At 38.4% G+C, this 17,815-nt stretch overlaps 1 protein-coding gene across 1 annotated transcript in view; it reads right to left on the reverse strand.

Moving 5' to 3' along the window:
* SLC15A5 (solute carrier family 15 member 5) overlaps positions 1–14,190 on the reverse strand; it is a 92,771-nt gene extending 78,581 nt beyond the window's left edge. Inside the window, exons 1-2 of the mRNA XM_036867045.1 lie at positions 13,830–14,190; positions 9,267–9,489 (exon numbers count right to left, since the gene is read on the reverse strand). Coding sequence (XP_036722940.1) covers positions 9,267–9,489; positions 13,830–14,190 — 584 coding nt within the window. The remainder of the gene's footprint in view (positions 1–9,266; positions 9,490–13,829) is intronic.
* Between the last annotated feature and the right edge of the window lie 3,625 nt (positions 14,191–17,815).

A 17,815-nucleotide genomic window follows, 5' to 3' on the forward strand; every position in this document is an offset into this window, starting at 1 on the left:
TATTCAGTAGAGTCAGGTCACAGGTTGTTCCCATACTCGGGGACATGGATCTGCCAAGAGTGTGACCCACTGGGGGTCATCCTATAGCATTTCCCATACGTCTCCCTCCCTCCCTCCCTCCCTCTCTCCCTCCCTCCCTCCCACTCTCCTTTCTTTCTTCCTTCCTTTCTTCCTTTCTTTCTTTCTTTCTTTCTTTCTTTCTTTCTTTCTTTCTTTCTTTCTTTCTTTCTTTCTTTCTCTCTCTCTCTCTCTTTTTCTTTCTTTCTTCCTTTAAGTAAAAGAAGCAGAGTGAACAGGTAAGACTGGCTATGAGAAGGGGATATTGAAGGTTTGAGAAGAAAGGAAAAGGTTAGAAACAGTCATTTGAAGGAGGAGGAGAGAGAATGATTGCATACTGTACACCTGAAGGGTGATGGTAAGGGTTCACTTGAGGTTGGCCATGTATTTAGTGCGAGCATAGCATGATTTTACATTTTCCTCCAGACCTGTTTGGCTCTGTGAGTACAGTAATAGAACAAGTAAAGAGTTGAATTTTAACCAGGATTGCTTCCTTCATTCCTCAGGAGAGTACTGCAAAGTGTGGGGAAAGAGAGAGAGGAACTGTGGATGTGGAATTAGATTGTTAATTGAAGACCAGCCTCCTGACTCTACTAATTCCACTTGCTGATTTATGGCGGGGTTTGGCTCCCTGCTGTGCTCAGCTGACATTACCCAGGAGGGTGGATTGGTGCACGACCTGCTTCTGCTGGGCAGAGGATTGAAGACCAGTTCCTTACTTGGTCCCACCAACATACCACTCAAGCTGGGGAATCAGAGTGTCCCTGCCTGCTTTGTGTGTGTGTGTGTGTGTGTGTGTGTGTGTGTGTGTGTGTGTGTGTGTGTACGTACATTAGATTCCTCTTTCCTGCTGAAACTATGGAGCCAGAGTAGGAGGGTGGGGCAGTTTTTCCACAGTGTTTGCCTGAAATAGGGCAGGTATTATCAAAAAGATATTTTATGTTAGGCTACCCTTTCCCTGGTACTTTACCTGAGGGCAGCAGTCTTTTCTTGGAGCTGCCCTCTCCCCACCATCCCTGTGGACAGTTCCAGGCTTCTCCACTGTTGGCAAAAAGAAAACCCAGAAAACTCATTGCTCTCCTCTCTCAAGTTCCAAGATCTCTAGCTAGAGTCTGTCTTCTTTCCACCTTTCAGAATCTTCCTATGTTTGTTTGTTGTGTTATGTCCAGGGTTTTTTAGATGTAAAAAAAGGAGGACCTGGAAGGAATGGGGCTACTGTCATGGCCTGTCCTGGAATCCCACTATGATTTTTCAACTGGGTAGTTTATCTTCCTATTATTGATTTGTAAAAGTTCTTTATATATTCAGGCTGCATGTCTTTTGTCAGATATATGTTCTACAAATGTTTTCTCCCAATCTGTGGTTTGCCTCGTCATTTTCTTAGTTAAATCTTTTGATAACAGCAACTGTTTTTAATTTTAATAAATTTCATCAGTGTTTTTAATTGGTTCATGCTTCTTGTGTCCTATGTAAAGAATACTTCCTAAATGTAGGTAACAAGTATTTTCTCCTTTTTTAAAAAGCAGTTTTATGCCTTTAGATCTCTATGTTAGGTCAATGATCGGCTTTGAATTAATTTTTTAGTCAGGTGTCATGAGTAACTTTTTCTATTTGATATCCAGTTATTCTAGCACAATTTATTGAAAAGATGATCCTTTCCCCATTGAATTTTTTGGCACCTTTGTTGAAAATCAATTGACGTTATAAACGTGGTTCTTTTTTCTGAATTTCCATTCTGTTCTACTAATCTATCCTTATGCCAAAACCATACTATCTTTATTACTGTTGCTTTTCCTCTTGTTTTTTAAAACAATTTTATTGAGATATAAGTGAGATACAATAAACTGCATGTGCTTAAAATGTGCAATTTAAGTTTTGAATATGTATGCACCCAATAAATGATCACCCCTTTCAAAATCATGAACATCCACTCTCCATAACTGACCTAGAAGAGTAATCAAATGTCAAACATGGCCATGCTGAGCAAACTGATTGACTGTAATCCACTGATAGCAATTTATTTATCACAGTGCGGGGGGTGGGTACAAAGTTAGAATTTTCTAGGACAATGGGGTAGAGTCCCTAGGCTCAGCCTCAGGTCATCCCTTCGTGCAGTTGCAAGCTGCACACTTGAACTGTGGCTGTAACAACCAAGAGAGGCTGGAACTGCAGAGCAATGTTATGGTCCTTTCCATCTTTAAGAAACCCTTTTTTCAAATGCTAAGTATTGCTGAGAAAAAAATCCAAGAGGACACTGTGTGACTCTTCAGTACACCACAGGGGGATGTAAACGGAATTGCTCTAAAGAGGGTCAAGGAAAATTACAATTCTTCCAAGACTTACATCTTGTGAAATATAGTTATAAACCAAAGAATTATAGTGCTGAATATCTCTGTATCGGGAGAGATTTCACATAAAGTACTAAATGTGTTTTAACAAATGCCACCCAACCTATTTGATTGCGTAATTTTCTGAAAGAATGACCTAGTACAATCATGTTTTATATAATCTTTGTTGATCCATGGACAGGACAAGCCATAGATAATTAAGGGTGAAACTGTATAAGTATCAACTGTAAAAAAATAAAAGAAATAAAAATCCACAGTCTTCAAACTCACCATTAAGACTCCTTTCATCTCATAGCTCACCAGCAAGTTGAATATATAAAGCAACTCTCACACAGAAAGTCAGAGAGCAAAGCACTAAAGCAAAACAAATACCAGTGATTAAGGAAAATTGAAAGCAGCAGTAAAAATATGTTTCTTTAGTCTACTTCTAAATACAGACTGGGAACTGCAAATAATTGGGGGTATATATAAGTGGTAATTTTTTTTTTTTTTTTTGGTCTTCATGATTCTATGGTGTTGAATACAAATAAGGGGGTAAAACCCCTATTGCTGCAAAATTCAGAAAACCTTTTGAGATTATTTATTTTAAACATTCACCTTAATTTATTTAGTAATAGTTTTTATAGTCACTCAAATATTCTGTCACTTCTTAGACTGACCAATTTTGACATGCCTCAGACTTATTTTAAGTGATTATAAGAGAAATAGTTTGAAATGGGCTTTCCAACCTACTTGAGAAGGTATTGAAGAGGGAAGAAAAACTTCTGGGTCTTCATAGCCTTAATGGACAATTTTAAGAGTTCAGACAGAATATTTTATTCTGCCTCGAACAATATTGAGATAATTCAGCAGGGGATTTGTGGTTCTTCAATGGGCTAAAATTGAACTGTTTAGAAGAGTCAATGAAACACTGGGGCGCTGATTTCATGGTGGATGGCTGTTGTCAATCATTGCTTCTTTTAGCATAACCACTGGCCCACTGAAGTACTTCAAAGAATATTCTAGCTGACATGAATTTGGAGAAAGAAGGACCAGAACGAAATTTTGCATTTCCTACATTTTAAAAAAAATCTTATTGGAGTATAATGATTGCGTTAGTTTCAGGTGTACAGCATAGTGATTCAGTTATACATGTGCTTATACTCATTCTTTTTGAGAGTCTTTTCCCATATAGGTTATTACAGAGTATTGAGTAGAGTTCCCTGTGCTATACAGTAGGCCCTTGTTGATGGTTTTTTATATAGTAGTGTGTGTATGTTAATCCCAAGCTCCTAATTTATCCCTCCCTCCACATTTCCACTTTGGCAACCATAAGTTTATTTTCGAAATCTGTGAGTCTGTTTCCGTTTTGTAAATCAGTTCATTTATATCATTTTTTCCTACTTTTTATCTATAAATATTTTCTAACAATGCTATTAAAGAAAAGATGGCTTAATAAAGGAAGATCATTGATTTTGGTGAATCGACAGCACGATTAAAGTAAAAGGTTTATTTTTAATTAAGAAATTGGGGGGGAATGCTTCACTCTCTTTCTCCTGCCCTCCCTGCCTCTCTCACTCTTTTAACTTGCTCTCGTTCCCTTTCTGTCTTTGTTCCCCTGTCTTCTGCCAAATCCCAATTTTAACAGTTGTTTATGTTGTTGAAGAGAAAACCACAGGCCCCAAATGGCGTCACTTGTGCTAAAGTCCATGATACCAAACCTAGACTTAGATACAGGACTTAATTGCAGTTTCGAGCTTCTCCAGAAATGTAATCTTAATCAACCAGTCTGGAATTTTCTGGTCAGCATCAATGAGGTCATCTGTCATGTGGGCCCTCTCCATCCCCCAGAAGAAGAGGCAATCTACGTGGTAAAACCCTTGCCATTCCCTCCCCACCCCACCTCCCTAAAAAGAAGATACCCTGGCCTAAAAATAATGCTTCCTTTTCTTTTGCGAATAGCTCCCTTGCCCTACCCTTCTTCCTATAAAAACCTTCCATTTTGTACAACCCCTCAGATCACCCTTGTAGTTGCTGGATGGGATGCTGACCAGTTCATGAATCGCTTAATAAAGCCCATTAGGTCTTCAAATTTCTGCCGTTGAATTTTGTTTTTTTAACAATGTGTATCATTTTCTCATTTCCTGAGTTTAAGATCTTTGAACCACTGTGTGTTTATTGATAAAAATAAGTCCCTGCTGATGCACCTACCAAGCTTAAAAGCGACCAAGCAGGGCTTAAGAAAAAGCAGCAGGCTGCAGGATCAGTAGGAAATGTAAGAAATATATTTTTTTCTTTCCTCAATACATTTTAGTTTACATGGTTATATGGTGGAGAGGTATTCTGAGTGTATTTTCTGAAAGTTTACAATTCTGGCCAAGATAATGAAGGAGGTGCCTGTTGTAATTGGGGTGAATGGGTAGCATTTGTTAAACTGGGCTAGAGCCCATGAAAATAGAATTTTGGAAGGTCTAGTGATTTTTTAGAAAGCTACTTACAAGCTATTCCTCAGTATGAAACTTAGAGGATATTCTGAGCGCAAGCATACCTCAGAGATACTACGGGTCCGGTTCTAGACCACCGAGATATAACAGGTTGCACAAAGTTTTTGGTTTCCCAGTATATATAAAAGTTATGTTTACACTCTATTGTAATGTACTAAATGTGCAATAGCATTATGTCTAAAAAGATAACGTGCATGTCTTAATTAAAAATACTTTATTGCAAAAAATGCTAACCATCATCTGAGCCTTCAGCGCACGGTGGTAGTAACATCAAAGATCACTGATCACAAATCACCATGATAAATATAATAATAATGAAGTTTGCATAGTGTGAGAATTACCAAATGCTTCACAGAGACACGAAGTGAGCAAATGCTGTTGGAAAAATGGCGCTGATAGACTTGCTGGACACGGAGTTGCCACAAACTTTCTGTAAATTTTACAAAATTTAAAATTTATAAAAATTTATAAATTTATAAAATTAAAAAATTTTATCACTGTGAAGCACAATAAAGCAAAGCAATAAAACAAGATATGCCTGTATTAATGAGTACTAATAAGACTATTCCATGAACTGTTTTGATTTTGTTAGCTGAAATTATGATTTTACTATGGCAGAATTATGTAAATTCATATTTTGTTTCTCTTCTCAAGGATTAGGTAGAATTTCTCAAACAGGTAGATTTCTAAGTGTGGCAAAAAATTGTGAGGAATCATCAAAAATTTCTGAAGCATCCTGGTACGAAATAGGTGCTTCCCTCAATGTTTAGCTCCATTTCTTTTCAAGAATATTTCTAGACCACGTTTGGAATCCACTTTCCTTATGTCTCTGGAACTGTTTTCAAAATTCTGAAGCACTTGCTAAAAATGCACGTTTGTTCCGCAGCTATGCTCCCAGGAAATTCTGATCTAGGAGGTTGGGGGTAGGGCATGGGAAACGTTTTATAACAAAGCCCTCAAGTGATTCTTAAAATCATGCAATGCTGCTTGAGAGCAGTGGTTCTCAAACCTGACTACTTAGGCAGCTTAAAAAAAAAATCCTAGTCTCTGGTGCCCACGTCAAATCAACATAATCAGAACTTCTGGTGGTAGGGCCCAGGCATCAGTATTTTTTAAGGGTCCTCAGGTGGCTTTCTTGGACATCTAGGATTGAGAATCACTGCTCTCAAACAACACTCAAGTAAATATTAAAACAGCTTTGGAAAAAAGGCTGTGGGATAATAATTTTTTTACTTCTAGTGTTTTCCCAAGATAAAAGATATTAAATTTGAGTAAGTATTTTAAAATCAGAACACTTTAGTATGAAACAGATATTATGTAGAGTCAAACTGAGTACCAGATAATCAAAATTTCTGGGATGGAATAAGTCAATCTCTAGACTTTTTCAAGAAATTTACCAATCTACTATTTGAGCCTTTAAATCATGTATAATTCACTCTGGTAACTGGTTAGCGACAGACTATGATATGCAGATGGGATGCAAATTATCAGGTGAAAAAAGTAGAGACATGAGGAAGCAAGATTTAAGGTTAATTGTGGTAGGATTTAAAATTATGATCATGAACAGACTTAATTATTCACCATTCATTTTGTTTCCAGAAAAGATTCTGCACAGGTGTATTTACCTAGATGATCTCCAGTATGGTAACTCTTATTGTACACATCAGATTTTGGAAAATGCTGAAAGAGCCAGGTTCCGATCTGGATGATGGCACAAAGAGATGTTGGCAGATTATTATGCCTCTTGATTTCAGGGAGCTTAGCTTTATTCTTTCAGTTAGGTACATAGTTGAGGAAGATCCAGTACCAGATGGTGATGTTGGCTGGGAGGGGTTTTCTCACCTACATTTGGCAGCTCTACTCGGAAGTGGTGCTTTCAGTGCTTTAGACTGCCAGTCTATACTGTTTCACATGATCATTGGGAAGCTTTAGGTGGTAGAGATGCAATGACACATCTCATTAAGGGTCCCGTAACTATGAACATCTGACATCTGTGCTGAAAACAGAACTGGAGGCAGCCTTCAAGTGGTTATAGCTTCAAGTGCTGTGTTGCTTTTTTAAAGACACTGCTGAAATTCATTATATTAACCAAGCTTGTAATTTCTAGAGGCATTTTTGACTTGGAGAAATAGATTATAAATCAATGGGCTGCTCATTTTAAAGATGGCCTTCTCCTAAATGGCCTTCCTCTTTCCCAGAAGTTGGACAATGATTTTAGCTGATGACTTATTCGTCATTTAATAATAACAGTCATAGTTACCCTGATTTGAATGCCTATAATGTGCTAGGGTACTTTGTGTAAAAACTCCACAACAGCCCTCCAAGGTATCCCCATTCTGTGCTTTGAGAGGTGAAGGAACTTGCCGAAAACCGTAAGACTCCTAAGTGACAGAGCCAGGATCCTGCCAGCTATCTGGCTGCCCAGCAGGGGCTCTGTCCATCTTGCCACCAACCCCTGTGATATGTACAAGAATAGAATGAACAGTCATTTCTATAAAGTGCAACAAGCAGCTCTTCATAAAAGTTTAGTATTTGAACTGAGAACAAAACCAACCATATTCAGCCTTCAAGGAGCTTATTATTTCTACAGTCTCTTATCACATTAAAGAATAACACCCTGGTTCTTTATACACATTTCTCGGTGCTTAACTTTAAAAAATATTGCATGATTCCTTTATCAGAGATTTTAATGAAATCAGGAAATTATAAGTAAGCAAATCGAAATGTGTTCATCCTAAATTTGGCCTGGCTACAGGAATTCATTTTCACCCCATTCCTCATCCCCGCCTTTCCAATGTCCTAAAGCACAAACCCATTGGGTGTCCCCTCCGTTTCCCCAAGGAAATATTTCATTCATATAATGTCTCCTTTGTAATCAACACTGAGAAATGTCACTTTGATTAAACACGACTCTGAATGACTAAGACCACAGTACAATAAATTCTCCAGAGCTATCTTTCAGAACAACTGATTGCTCTTTAGTCTTAATCCTCCAGAGTCTTATTTAATCAAAATGATGTTGCTAATTAAGGATTAAAACCTCCGAATAGAATAAAAAAGAAGGATTTTTCTTTCTCCTTTGGGCAGGTCAAGGAGGCAGAATTTGCTGTAAGGAAGTAAAAAGTCCCTTCCACCTTTGGTAAAACTGCATTATTCTCTGACGTTTGGACTTAATCCAAAATAGGCCTGAGTGCTTTGTAATATTAATATAATCGGGGGATGGGGGGAAGAAGGAAACAAAGAAGGGAAAAAAAGGAAGAAGAAAAGAAAGAAAGACGGAAAGAAAAAGGAACTGTCTTAGATAGCTCTATGTACCTAGATAATATTTATTCTAATTTTTTTTCATTTAATGCTTTTAATATGAATTTTCTTTAAACATTTTGTCTGATGCTGTCTGTGCATTGCTTTTATCCATTGCTAACATTGATGGAATGGCAGAATATTTTAGAAAAATGATGCTATCCCATTTCACAGAGAAGAGGAAGCAAAAGACAATATATCTCCAATATATTTGACGTCAACTGGTGAATGCCAATAACAACAACAGGATTCTCTACTAAATGCTGAAATACTCTATCTTAAGATCAAAATCTCAATTTTTCCTTGAATTTGCATTCGATAATAAAAATTGATTCCTTGAAAACACATAAAACTGTATAAGAACTCACTAAGAGAGACAAAGATGTATAGAAATGTAGTTTGATTTCCATGGAATACAAATTCTTTCAGGTGCTGGGGGTGAAGTGGATGTGAAATAGAGATGCTGGTTGATGTTTTAACGAATTGTAAAATACTTCTTCCATCCTTTTCATCTTCTCTCTGAATTTATAATCTCGGCCGTGTTAGTCTATTACAATGTAGACATAACTAATAATATCTACTGCTTATTGGTTACCACTATGTGCCACATTCTCTGCCAGTAATACACATATTATTACCTCTAATAAAACCCAGGAAGAGGTATTATTATAACCCTTCAGAAATGGTTAAATTCATAAAGAAGAAATGACTTGACCAAGGTCAGGCAACTGTGTGAAGTAGAATTGAGATTTCCACCAAGGCCTGTTCGGCTCCAAAGCCACATTCTATTCAATACGACATGCCATCTCACTTGTTTACTTGGAGGATAAAGTCATCAGTGTGTTTCAAGAAGGTGCTGGTAAACTGTGTTGGTCTATACCTGACTCATAGGCTCCCAGACTACTGGCTGAATCATTGTCAAAGGTATTGTCCCATTGTCACCCAGCCCAATCAATGACAAAGGCTGAACAACCATCATCAAAACGGGACCAGAGAGCAAACAATGAGAAATGCCCAAAGCGGGAGGAATGTCTGTTCCTGAGAATGCCTGTTTTCTCTCCTAGCCAGCGTTACTTACCAGTTAAAAAAGGACATTTGTTTCTGGGATCCACACTCCTGAAGGCTGTAAGCACCCAGTGGACAGACGATGGCCCTTATTCCTCCTGTGCCGAGGCAGATGGCCACCAGTGCTACGTGAAACAGCCTGGTCTGTTCCTTTTTTGGTATGTTGTTAATCATATGGTGAGTGCCAATGTAGAAACCCTCCAAGGGAAAAGCAGCGACAGATAACAAAGCAGAGCCTATAGATAGAGAGAAAAAAAAAGGAATAAATATGTATAGACCACTGACTCACCAAACCACATCAGAAATAAGGTTTTTCCTCTGAACGTAGCCTCGTTATGCAATTGTCTTATTAAAATATTAGTCATGGCAATTCTGGAGGTAATACGATTTTCCTAAATGTAACTATTTCCCTCAATATATGTTTTTTTTTTTTTTAATTTATTTATTTTTGGCTGTGTTGGGTCTTCGTTTCTGTGCGAGGGCTTTCTCTAGCTGCGGTGAGCGGGGGCCACTCTTCATCGCGGTGCGCGGGCCTCTCACTATCGCGGCCTCTCTTGTTGCGGAGCACAGGCTCCAGACGCGCAGGCTCAGTACTTGTGGCTCACGGGCCCAGTTGCTCCGCGGCATGTGGGATCCTCCCAGACCAGGGCTCGAACCCATGTTCCCTGCCCTAGCAGGCAGGATGTAAACCACTGTGCCACCAGGGAAGCCCTCAATACATGTTTTTAATGAATCCAAAGTCCTAGTTTTTTTTCCCCTCAGACTTGAACTGTCTCCCAGAGAACGTACAAGCAAATCGTGTCCATTTTAACGAAGTTAAAACAATTCAGAAATACCTGATGTGAGACACTAAAGATGTTTGCAGTCCCACCCCCAGAGAAAAACCACCGTTCACAAGGGTTATTTGTTCTTAATCAACAGAGTGAGAGAAACTGCGATGATCTCAGACATCTCGGAAGCCTGTTAAAGAAAACGTTTTAAGAAAAACGTTATTGTAGTTAGAGGAGAACATAGCCTCTCTTTTCCTTTTCTACTTCGTTTTTTCCTTTTAAATCCCTTTTATTTCTCTCATTTCTCCTGCACTGGCGTGGAGCCTCCTTTGCCACACACATAGGTGAGAAGGCTGGGGACGGGTGTGAGGTGAGTAATGCAGTGCCAGTGGGAAGGAGGGAGGAGAGAGTGACAAAGGAAGGTTGAAATCACTTTGCTGTACACCTGAAACTATCATGACATTGGAAATCAACTAGACTTCAATCAAAAACAAAAACAAACCAACAAAAAGAAGGTTGAGCCGCCTTCTCACTTCCATCTTGCAGGGACCAAACTTGAAGACTTTCCTTGTCTAATAATTACCACTCAATTCCATACTTTTGCGAAGCTATTTATAGTTTGCAAAACATTTTTGCATACTACATTGTTTGACCTTGGAAAAACTTTGTGATGTCAGAGGATAGATTTTTTTTTAATTCTGATTTTTCAAAAAAAAAGAAAAAGAAAAAGAAACAGGTTTGTTGAGGCTAAGTGACTTACCCAATGTTATGGAGTAAACCGGTTGTGATCTCCCTCTTCTTGAAATTCCTGTTATCACATGATCAAATCACCACTTTTTTTTTTGGATCAATTTGATTAGGGAAAAAAAGGCTTCTTCATGTTAGTTTTCACCTCTGTTTTATTAACTTGGCATTCACACTTTTTGGTATAAATTTTTATATAGTCATTTTATGTGGTTAGTTTTCTCAATTAGACTATAAGGGTATTAAAGGCAAAAATTGGGTCTAATGTTTCCATCTCCCATACAGTGGCTTTTGCAATGTGAAGAATGCATGCCCTTAATAGTTGTTTGGTAACAGATTGATTTGCCATGAGGGTGGGCCCTTTACTGAGTTTGAAATGTTTCCTGTTAAGGTGAGCCAGATGTGCAGGTAACTTCTCTCTCTCTCTCTCTGCCACTCAGTCTTTATCTCTGGAAGTGTCACGTGAGGCCTGGCTAGGCTAAGGGTTATCCCAAGAGGATGGACAGAAGAACTGCTTCTTGCAGCAGCCATCTATTTAAAGACAAATTCTTTTAGTGGTACCTTTGTGTAAATTTGAAAGGCACTTTACTTCCATCTTTTGAAAAACGTCATAATACACTGATTGCAATAGGTCAAAACTTTATTTCTATCTGCTGTAAAATTGATGTAATAAAAATACAAGTCATTGACATATAAGATAAAAAGATTCCTTGTTGATGTGTGCTATTGTGCAGTGCACGGTCCGCACACCTGTACTAGGTAGCTCTGTATAAAGCACCATGATGTGTCATATCCCTTGCTAGGTGGTGGGGGTCTGGTGGTTCCTCCCATCAGGAGCTAATGCATCCATCGGAGAAGGCACACATGCAGGTAGACAATTATAATGGGGCAAATGCAATCACTTGGGTATGATCAGAGTGGGGCTGAGCACGGAGGACCTAGCAACGAACACTACATGAATCTTGAAGGAAGGGCCAGGAGTTTTCATGTCTTGGATATGGGATGGAAAGATAAAGGAAGATGACAATTTCAGGCAGAGAAAAGAGCAGATGTAACATTAGAAAAGTAGGGAAGCCCGCAAGGAGAAGTTCTGCCTGATTGGGGTCGTGTACTGAGACAGAAGTCTGGAGAGGTAAATTTGGGACAGGTTCTAAAGGTTCTTATAAACTAAATTGGCTTTTACATTTTAGATAATAGAGCCAATGTATAGATTTATTCTTTTAGGAAGTCAGTGTTTTTGGTAGAAACAGCATTGGGGTCACACTGATGACTGACAGCCAGTAAGCAGGCCATTGTAATGGTCAAGAAGATGAAGGCTGCATTTTTGAGCTAAGGTTGTAGCCATACAGACCGAAGACACCTTTTTGATAGAACCTCTGATACTTAGTGACTGGTTGGAATTTTATGACAGCCATGAGTGGGGGACACCAGGAAACAACTTTGAGTAGGAAACTGAATGGTCGTGGAATCGACTTGCCTTTTCTTTGCCAAATTCTAAGTTGGGACTTCAGTCCTAGTCTGATGACTTACACAGGAATTTAGACTGATGGAAATCACCATGTTAAACAAGAAGTTACCTAATGCTACTGGCATGGCCTGTTACCAAGTGAAGAAGAGTAAATCACGCTTAAACATCTCCTCATCAGAAAACATTCCCTGACACAGAAGAGCCACCTTGTCACTCTCTAGCCTATCCTGTCCCCTTCCCCAGCTATTTTTTCATCATCACACATTACCACCCAACATAATAGCTATTTATTACTCGATTTTCTCTCTCCCCACATCAGAAAGTCAACTTCATAAGAAAAGAGACTGCTTTCTTCTCTGTTGCGTTACAGATCCTGGAACAACGTCTAGCACAGAGTAGTCAATGAGAAACACTTATGGAATGGTGAACAAATATTTGCCATGCAGTGACTTAGTTTTTATTTCATGGAACTGAAACAATGAAGAAGTTTACAAGTTTGAATCACGCTCTGATTGATTCAGTGAATGGTACTTTACCATCTGATTGGAATTGTGTGTAGGTTGAGTACCTGATACCCATCACTTCCTCATTCACCTCCCCTGTCCCCCAAAACTGCATTTCTGCTGCACTGGTCAGTTTTGATGAACTGCCTACCTAAGTTCCTCAGCTCAGAACTTGGAGTTAATTTCTGTCCTTCCATCATATTTGTGCCCTCACATAGTTGACAAGTTTTTATGGTTTTACGTTCTTTCCTGGATTGACACTTCTCCATCACCTAGACCAACATCCTGAGATTTTCTGTCCTCTCTCTAACCTCTCACTGTGATTGTCAATCCTGTTTATTGAAGCATTTCACAAATGTGTTCATAATATCTTCAGTAACTCCTTCTTGTCTAGAAGAGCAACCTGAACTTTCCAGCCTAAATTTCTAGACTGTTCATCAACTTGATCTCTATGCCATATCAAACAAATTTGATATTTCCCCAACATTGCTTGCAATCACGTCACTCCCAAACTTTTGTAGATCTATTTATTTTTTGTTATGTAAAGAAGCACAGTGTAGAGTTAAATCCATTCATTTTTTAGCATGTAGCCATACTTCATAATATGGAAATCATGTCTTCAAGTGCAATCTTAATTATTATATGACTAATTAAAAGACCACCTTTTGATGAAAACGTTTCTCAATTATTCTACATGAACTTCAAAACAACTTTTTAGCACATTTCACTTTAGTTGTGAAGCAAATGAACTTCATATTTCACATAGAATTTGTCACAAATTTTGGCTTGTGGTAGGAAGGGGGGAAAGGAGGGCATTCTTCAGAGTACAGAAAACAGACATTTAAAGAGATAATTATTATAAAATATGATCAGTGCAATGATAAAAGTATCAAAGCCTCCTCTAACACACACACACACACTTAGTAGTCTCCATCAAATAATACAGAGAATAAACTAAATTGAAACAACATTCTTAGCTCATTTATTACATCTTATGCTAAAAACAAAGTGGGTACAGCATAAATCAAACGTTCTAATAAAAATCCACTAAAATAAGTTGTAAAACAATCCAGTCAGAAGTGGACACTTACCTAGAAAATGCAGAAATAAGCAAACCTGTACCAGTTTGTTTCTTCCTAGACATGCATCAGCAAGCCATCCTGCAGACACCGGGGTAAGGATCGACGTTCCAATAAAACACAAGTTCAAAATGGCTGCCTGGTAATTGTGATAGCCAAGCTCGACCGTGCAAAAGGGGATCATATTGCAGACGACTTCAAAGAAAGTGGACCTCTCACACAGCTCCACCAGAAGCAAACAGATTCCAACTTGAATTTTTTTCACAGAGTGTGATGAAGACAAATAACCAATATGTCTTATGGTTTTCTCCTTCTCAATGCTGTGATTTAAGGGTACTTTCTCATCGGTGTTTTTAAAGCCTGTAACAGACATGACTACCCTCCTTGAAGACTACTTATGCTAGTGGTTTGAACTTGGTGATTTTTGCTCCCACTCCTCTAATGAAAAAAATAAGATCTTTGCTTTGAATTTCACAACTCCATGCTAAATTTCATATGGTTTTTTTGCACATTAATGTTCATTTTGATGATCCAAGAGCACAAAAGAGAAAAGACATGAGTATTTAAACCATGGTAGCTCAGTGTAGCCAAATCTGATTTGTTCGTCTAATTACTTAGAGGCTAAATTAGGCTCTTTCTCCAAAATTATATTGAATTACATGAATCCAGTTGCATACGTGTGGAAACTCATCTGCCTCACACTGATAAAGTTTAAATACAGAGGCAGAAGAAGCAGTTTTTCAGGAGAATTTGAGCACTAGATCAAGAAATAATTTGAGTCTAATAATTTCTGATACTTTAATTAAACAAGCCAGAACGGTACCAAGAGATAAAGCGCAAAAGGAAATCTGTTTTGAGGGGGCAGGATATCTTATCATTATTACATTTCTTGTTATTTTTGGTTGGAATTCTGATAAGAAAGCTAATTAGGTAACAAAAGTGCTAGTACATTTAGGTAACAAGCAGAGTTTGCAAGAAAGTAATTTAAGTGCACTAATGAAAAAAGAAAATATTAAACAAAACCCGTCTTCCTTTAAGTTGACCCCAGGCTTGTAGAACAGCCTCTCGGAGGAAATCAGAACCAAAGGCACTATTTGACTCATTATTAGTCAGCAACAGGGGTACAGCAACTATCCTACACATGCTTTGGGGAATATCGGATCTGGTATCACCCTGACCCTTCAGCTGGTGAATGGATGTTAACATTCTGTTTCGGAAAGCAGAAGAGCACGAATTAAGCTTAAAAAGCAGCCGTAAAAGGGAACATTTTAACAGTTAGGGGTTTAGCAGCAAGGACATAGGAAGACAAGGGAATGGAATTATTGGGTCAAAGTCATAATAATTCAAAACATAGGGGTTGAGTACAAGAATGTTATTTTCATGTTGGAGTCAAAAGCAAAAGACTGATAAAAGCTTTTGACTCTGATTCTTATCTTTAACCTGAGAGATTGGGTGCAAAACACTTTGTGTTGACCTCTTCTAAGAGTCTCATTGTAATGGCGGCTATTTTCATCCACTCAGCATCACTTCTCCCCCCTTTGGTAACAATGCCCTGTTTTTCCTTTGTATAGAGTGATCATGCAATTTATTATCCAAACTTGGACACGTTTGTGAGTGAAAGTGATGCTACTTACAGTTATTCCTAAAAAACAGATACACACTGGGATCGTCTAGGGCAAACCCCAACCTGTAGTCATCCTACCTTTGGGGAATGACATCCGTCTATACTTGAGACCCTGGTGGGACTTTCTACTGGCAAAGGGGATCAGCACATGGTCTAAGATAGTACTTTTGCTGTTTTTCCACAGGAATTTTAATCATAAGTGGAATGACAAGATTAGACATGGTAGAAGCTGAGTCAGATGGCCTTACCAAAAAGGGATTGTCCACGTGGCCCTGATGGAGAACTCAGTGCCGCCATGGTCCTTATCCTTTAAGGAGACATGATTAGTTTTTCCTTCTATAAAGGACTCAATTTCCAATCAATTTTGGTTTAACTTAGCCCTATTAGGTTTCTGTGACTTACAAAGAGTCGTCAGTGATACTTTGTTTTTATTTGCTGCAAATGGAAGGGAAAGTTGGTCCCCAGACACTGGTTGATATATTTAGCCAGTATCTGACGAAGGTCTCCTGCAGTGTGATTTCCCAAGCAGGGTAGCACCGCCTCTTCCTGGGGCCTGATGATGATTGTGTTTGAATCCTTGGCTCCTCTGTGCATCCTTGCCCAAGAACATGACACACGTGGTGGAGACCTGTCGTGTGAGGGTGGTTATTCAGGGACAGCAACAGTATTTGCTGAGTAGTGTTGAAACGATAGCAAAGCACCTCTTTCTTATTGGTATTTCTCAATACCAAGCTCAGAATGAGCTTAAAGGACAAGTTCCAACTTCACTTGAGAGTAACACTTGGCAGGATATATTGCATACCATCTTTATCAACACACTTGAGCCCTTAAGTGGGAACTTAGGCATACTTTAGCTTTAGGCAACCCTATCCTACCCCCAACACCCTCGGGCTTGTTCTCTGCCCCTCCCCCTCCGTGCCACCCTTAATAAAGTGACATTTTCCCTCCATTATAGAAACAGGTATGCACATTAGATACAATTTGGAAAATGTCTAAAAATAGAAAAAAAAAAACAAACAGTGAATGTTTTTGAAGCATTTCTTTTGATGTCCTCTCATGGCTACTTTTTATTAGTAGGCTTTAAATATTTAAATTGTATAATTGTATAAAATTACTGTATAATATGTTTTCTACCCCTTTTGTAAGTAATGTTATAAGCACTTTAACATGCCATTGTGAACTTTTTGTAAACATGAATTTTTATGGTTGCATTAATAGATAGATACATGGCTCACTTAACTATTCCTCCATTTTGGGTTAGTTACATTTGTCTCAGATTAGTTATAAGTCCGTCTTTCTTTAACTTTGGACCATGAAACCACATTTAAAAGAAAAGACAACTTTATCAGCAATACTTTAATGAATATTTGTGCTTAAAGCTTCCCATTCCCAGATTATATCTTTAGGCTAGTTTTTCAGAAACAATATTACTGGGTTAAAGTGTGGGAAAGTTTTTAGGCATCTTGATATATAATGTCAAATTACAATGCAAATTTCAGGCATTTTTTAAAAGTAAAAAGCCTGTATTATTTTTGGAATGTAAAAACTACACTTATCACTAGAATTTTTCATTGGAAAGACAGAAGTCATGTCAACATGTGGGGTAATAATGTTGACCTTACTTGTAGATATTGAAATATGTATCTTATTTATTAGAAAAAAATTAGTCAGAAGCTTATTTGATGACCTAATGACTACCCGTGATTTTTACTGAGCACCCAGAACCTGAATGCATCCGATCCCATAAGGGTTGCATTGGGATCATACCAGAAATGTAAGCCCTGCTTTTAAGAAGGCTACTTTTAACAATGCAGGATTAAAAAGCATTTCTATAAAATATCTCCAAGTTGATTATGAATTTTGAGAAAACTGTAGTGTCTTCCAAAATGATTTTACAGCGTGTTGCTGTAATACTTTCAAATTTTATGTGTACTTACCGGATAACTTTTCATAGGCCCTCTAAACACTTAATAAGTGTTTTTTTTTTTAGACAATTTTTTTCAAATAAATTTATTTATTTATTTATTTAGGCTGCATTGGGTCTTCGTTGCTGTGCATAGGCTTTCTCTCTAGTTGCGGCGAGCGGGGGCTACTCTTCGTTGCAGTGCGTGGGCTTCTCATTGCGGTGGCTTCTCTTGTGGTGGAGCACGGGCTCTAGGGACACAGGCTTCAGTAGTTGTGGCTCGTGGGCTCTAGAGCGCAGGCTCATTAGTTGTGGTGCACGGGCTTAGTTGCTCTGCGGCATGTGGGATCCTGGACAAGGGCTCAAATCCGTGTGCCTGCATTGGCAGGCGGATTCTTAACCATTGCACCACCAGGGAAGTCCCTTAATAAGTGTTTTTAAGGGAAGATTTTTCTAGCTCAATAATTCTCC

The sequence above is a fragment of the Balaenoptera musculus genome, chromosome 10 (assembly GCF_009873245.2).
Source record: "Balaenoptera musculus isolate JJ_BM4_2016_0621 chromosome 10, mBalMus1.pri.v3, whole genome shotgun sequence".
NCBI lineage: Eukaryota > Metazoa > Chordata > Mammalia > Artiodactyla > Balaenopteridae > Balaenoptera > Balaenoptera musculus.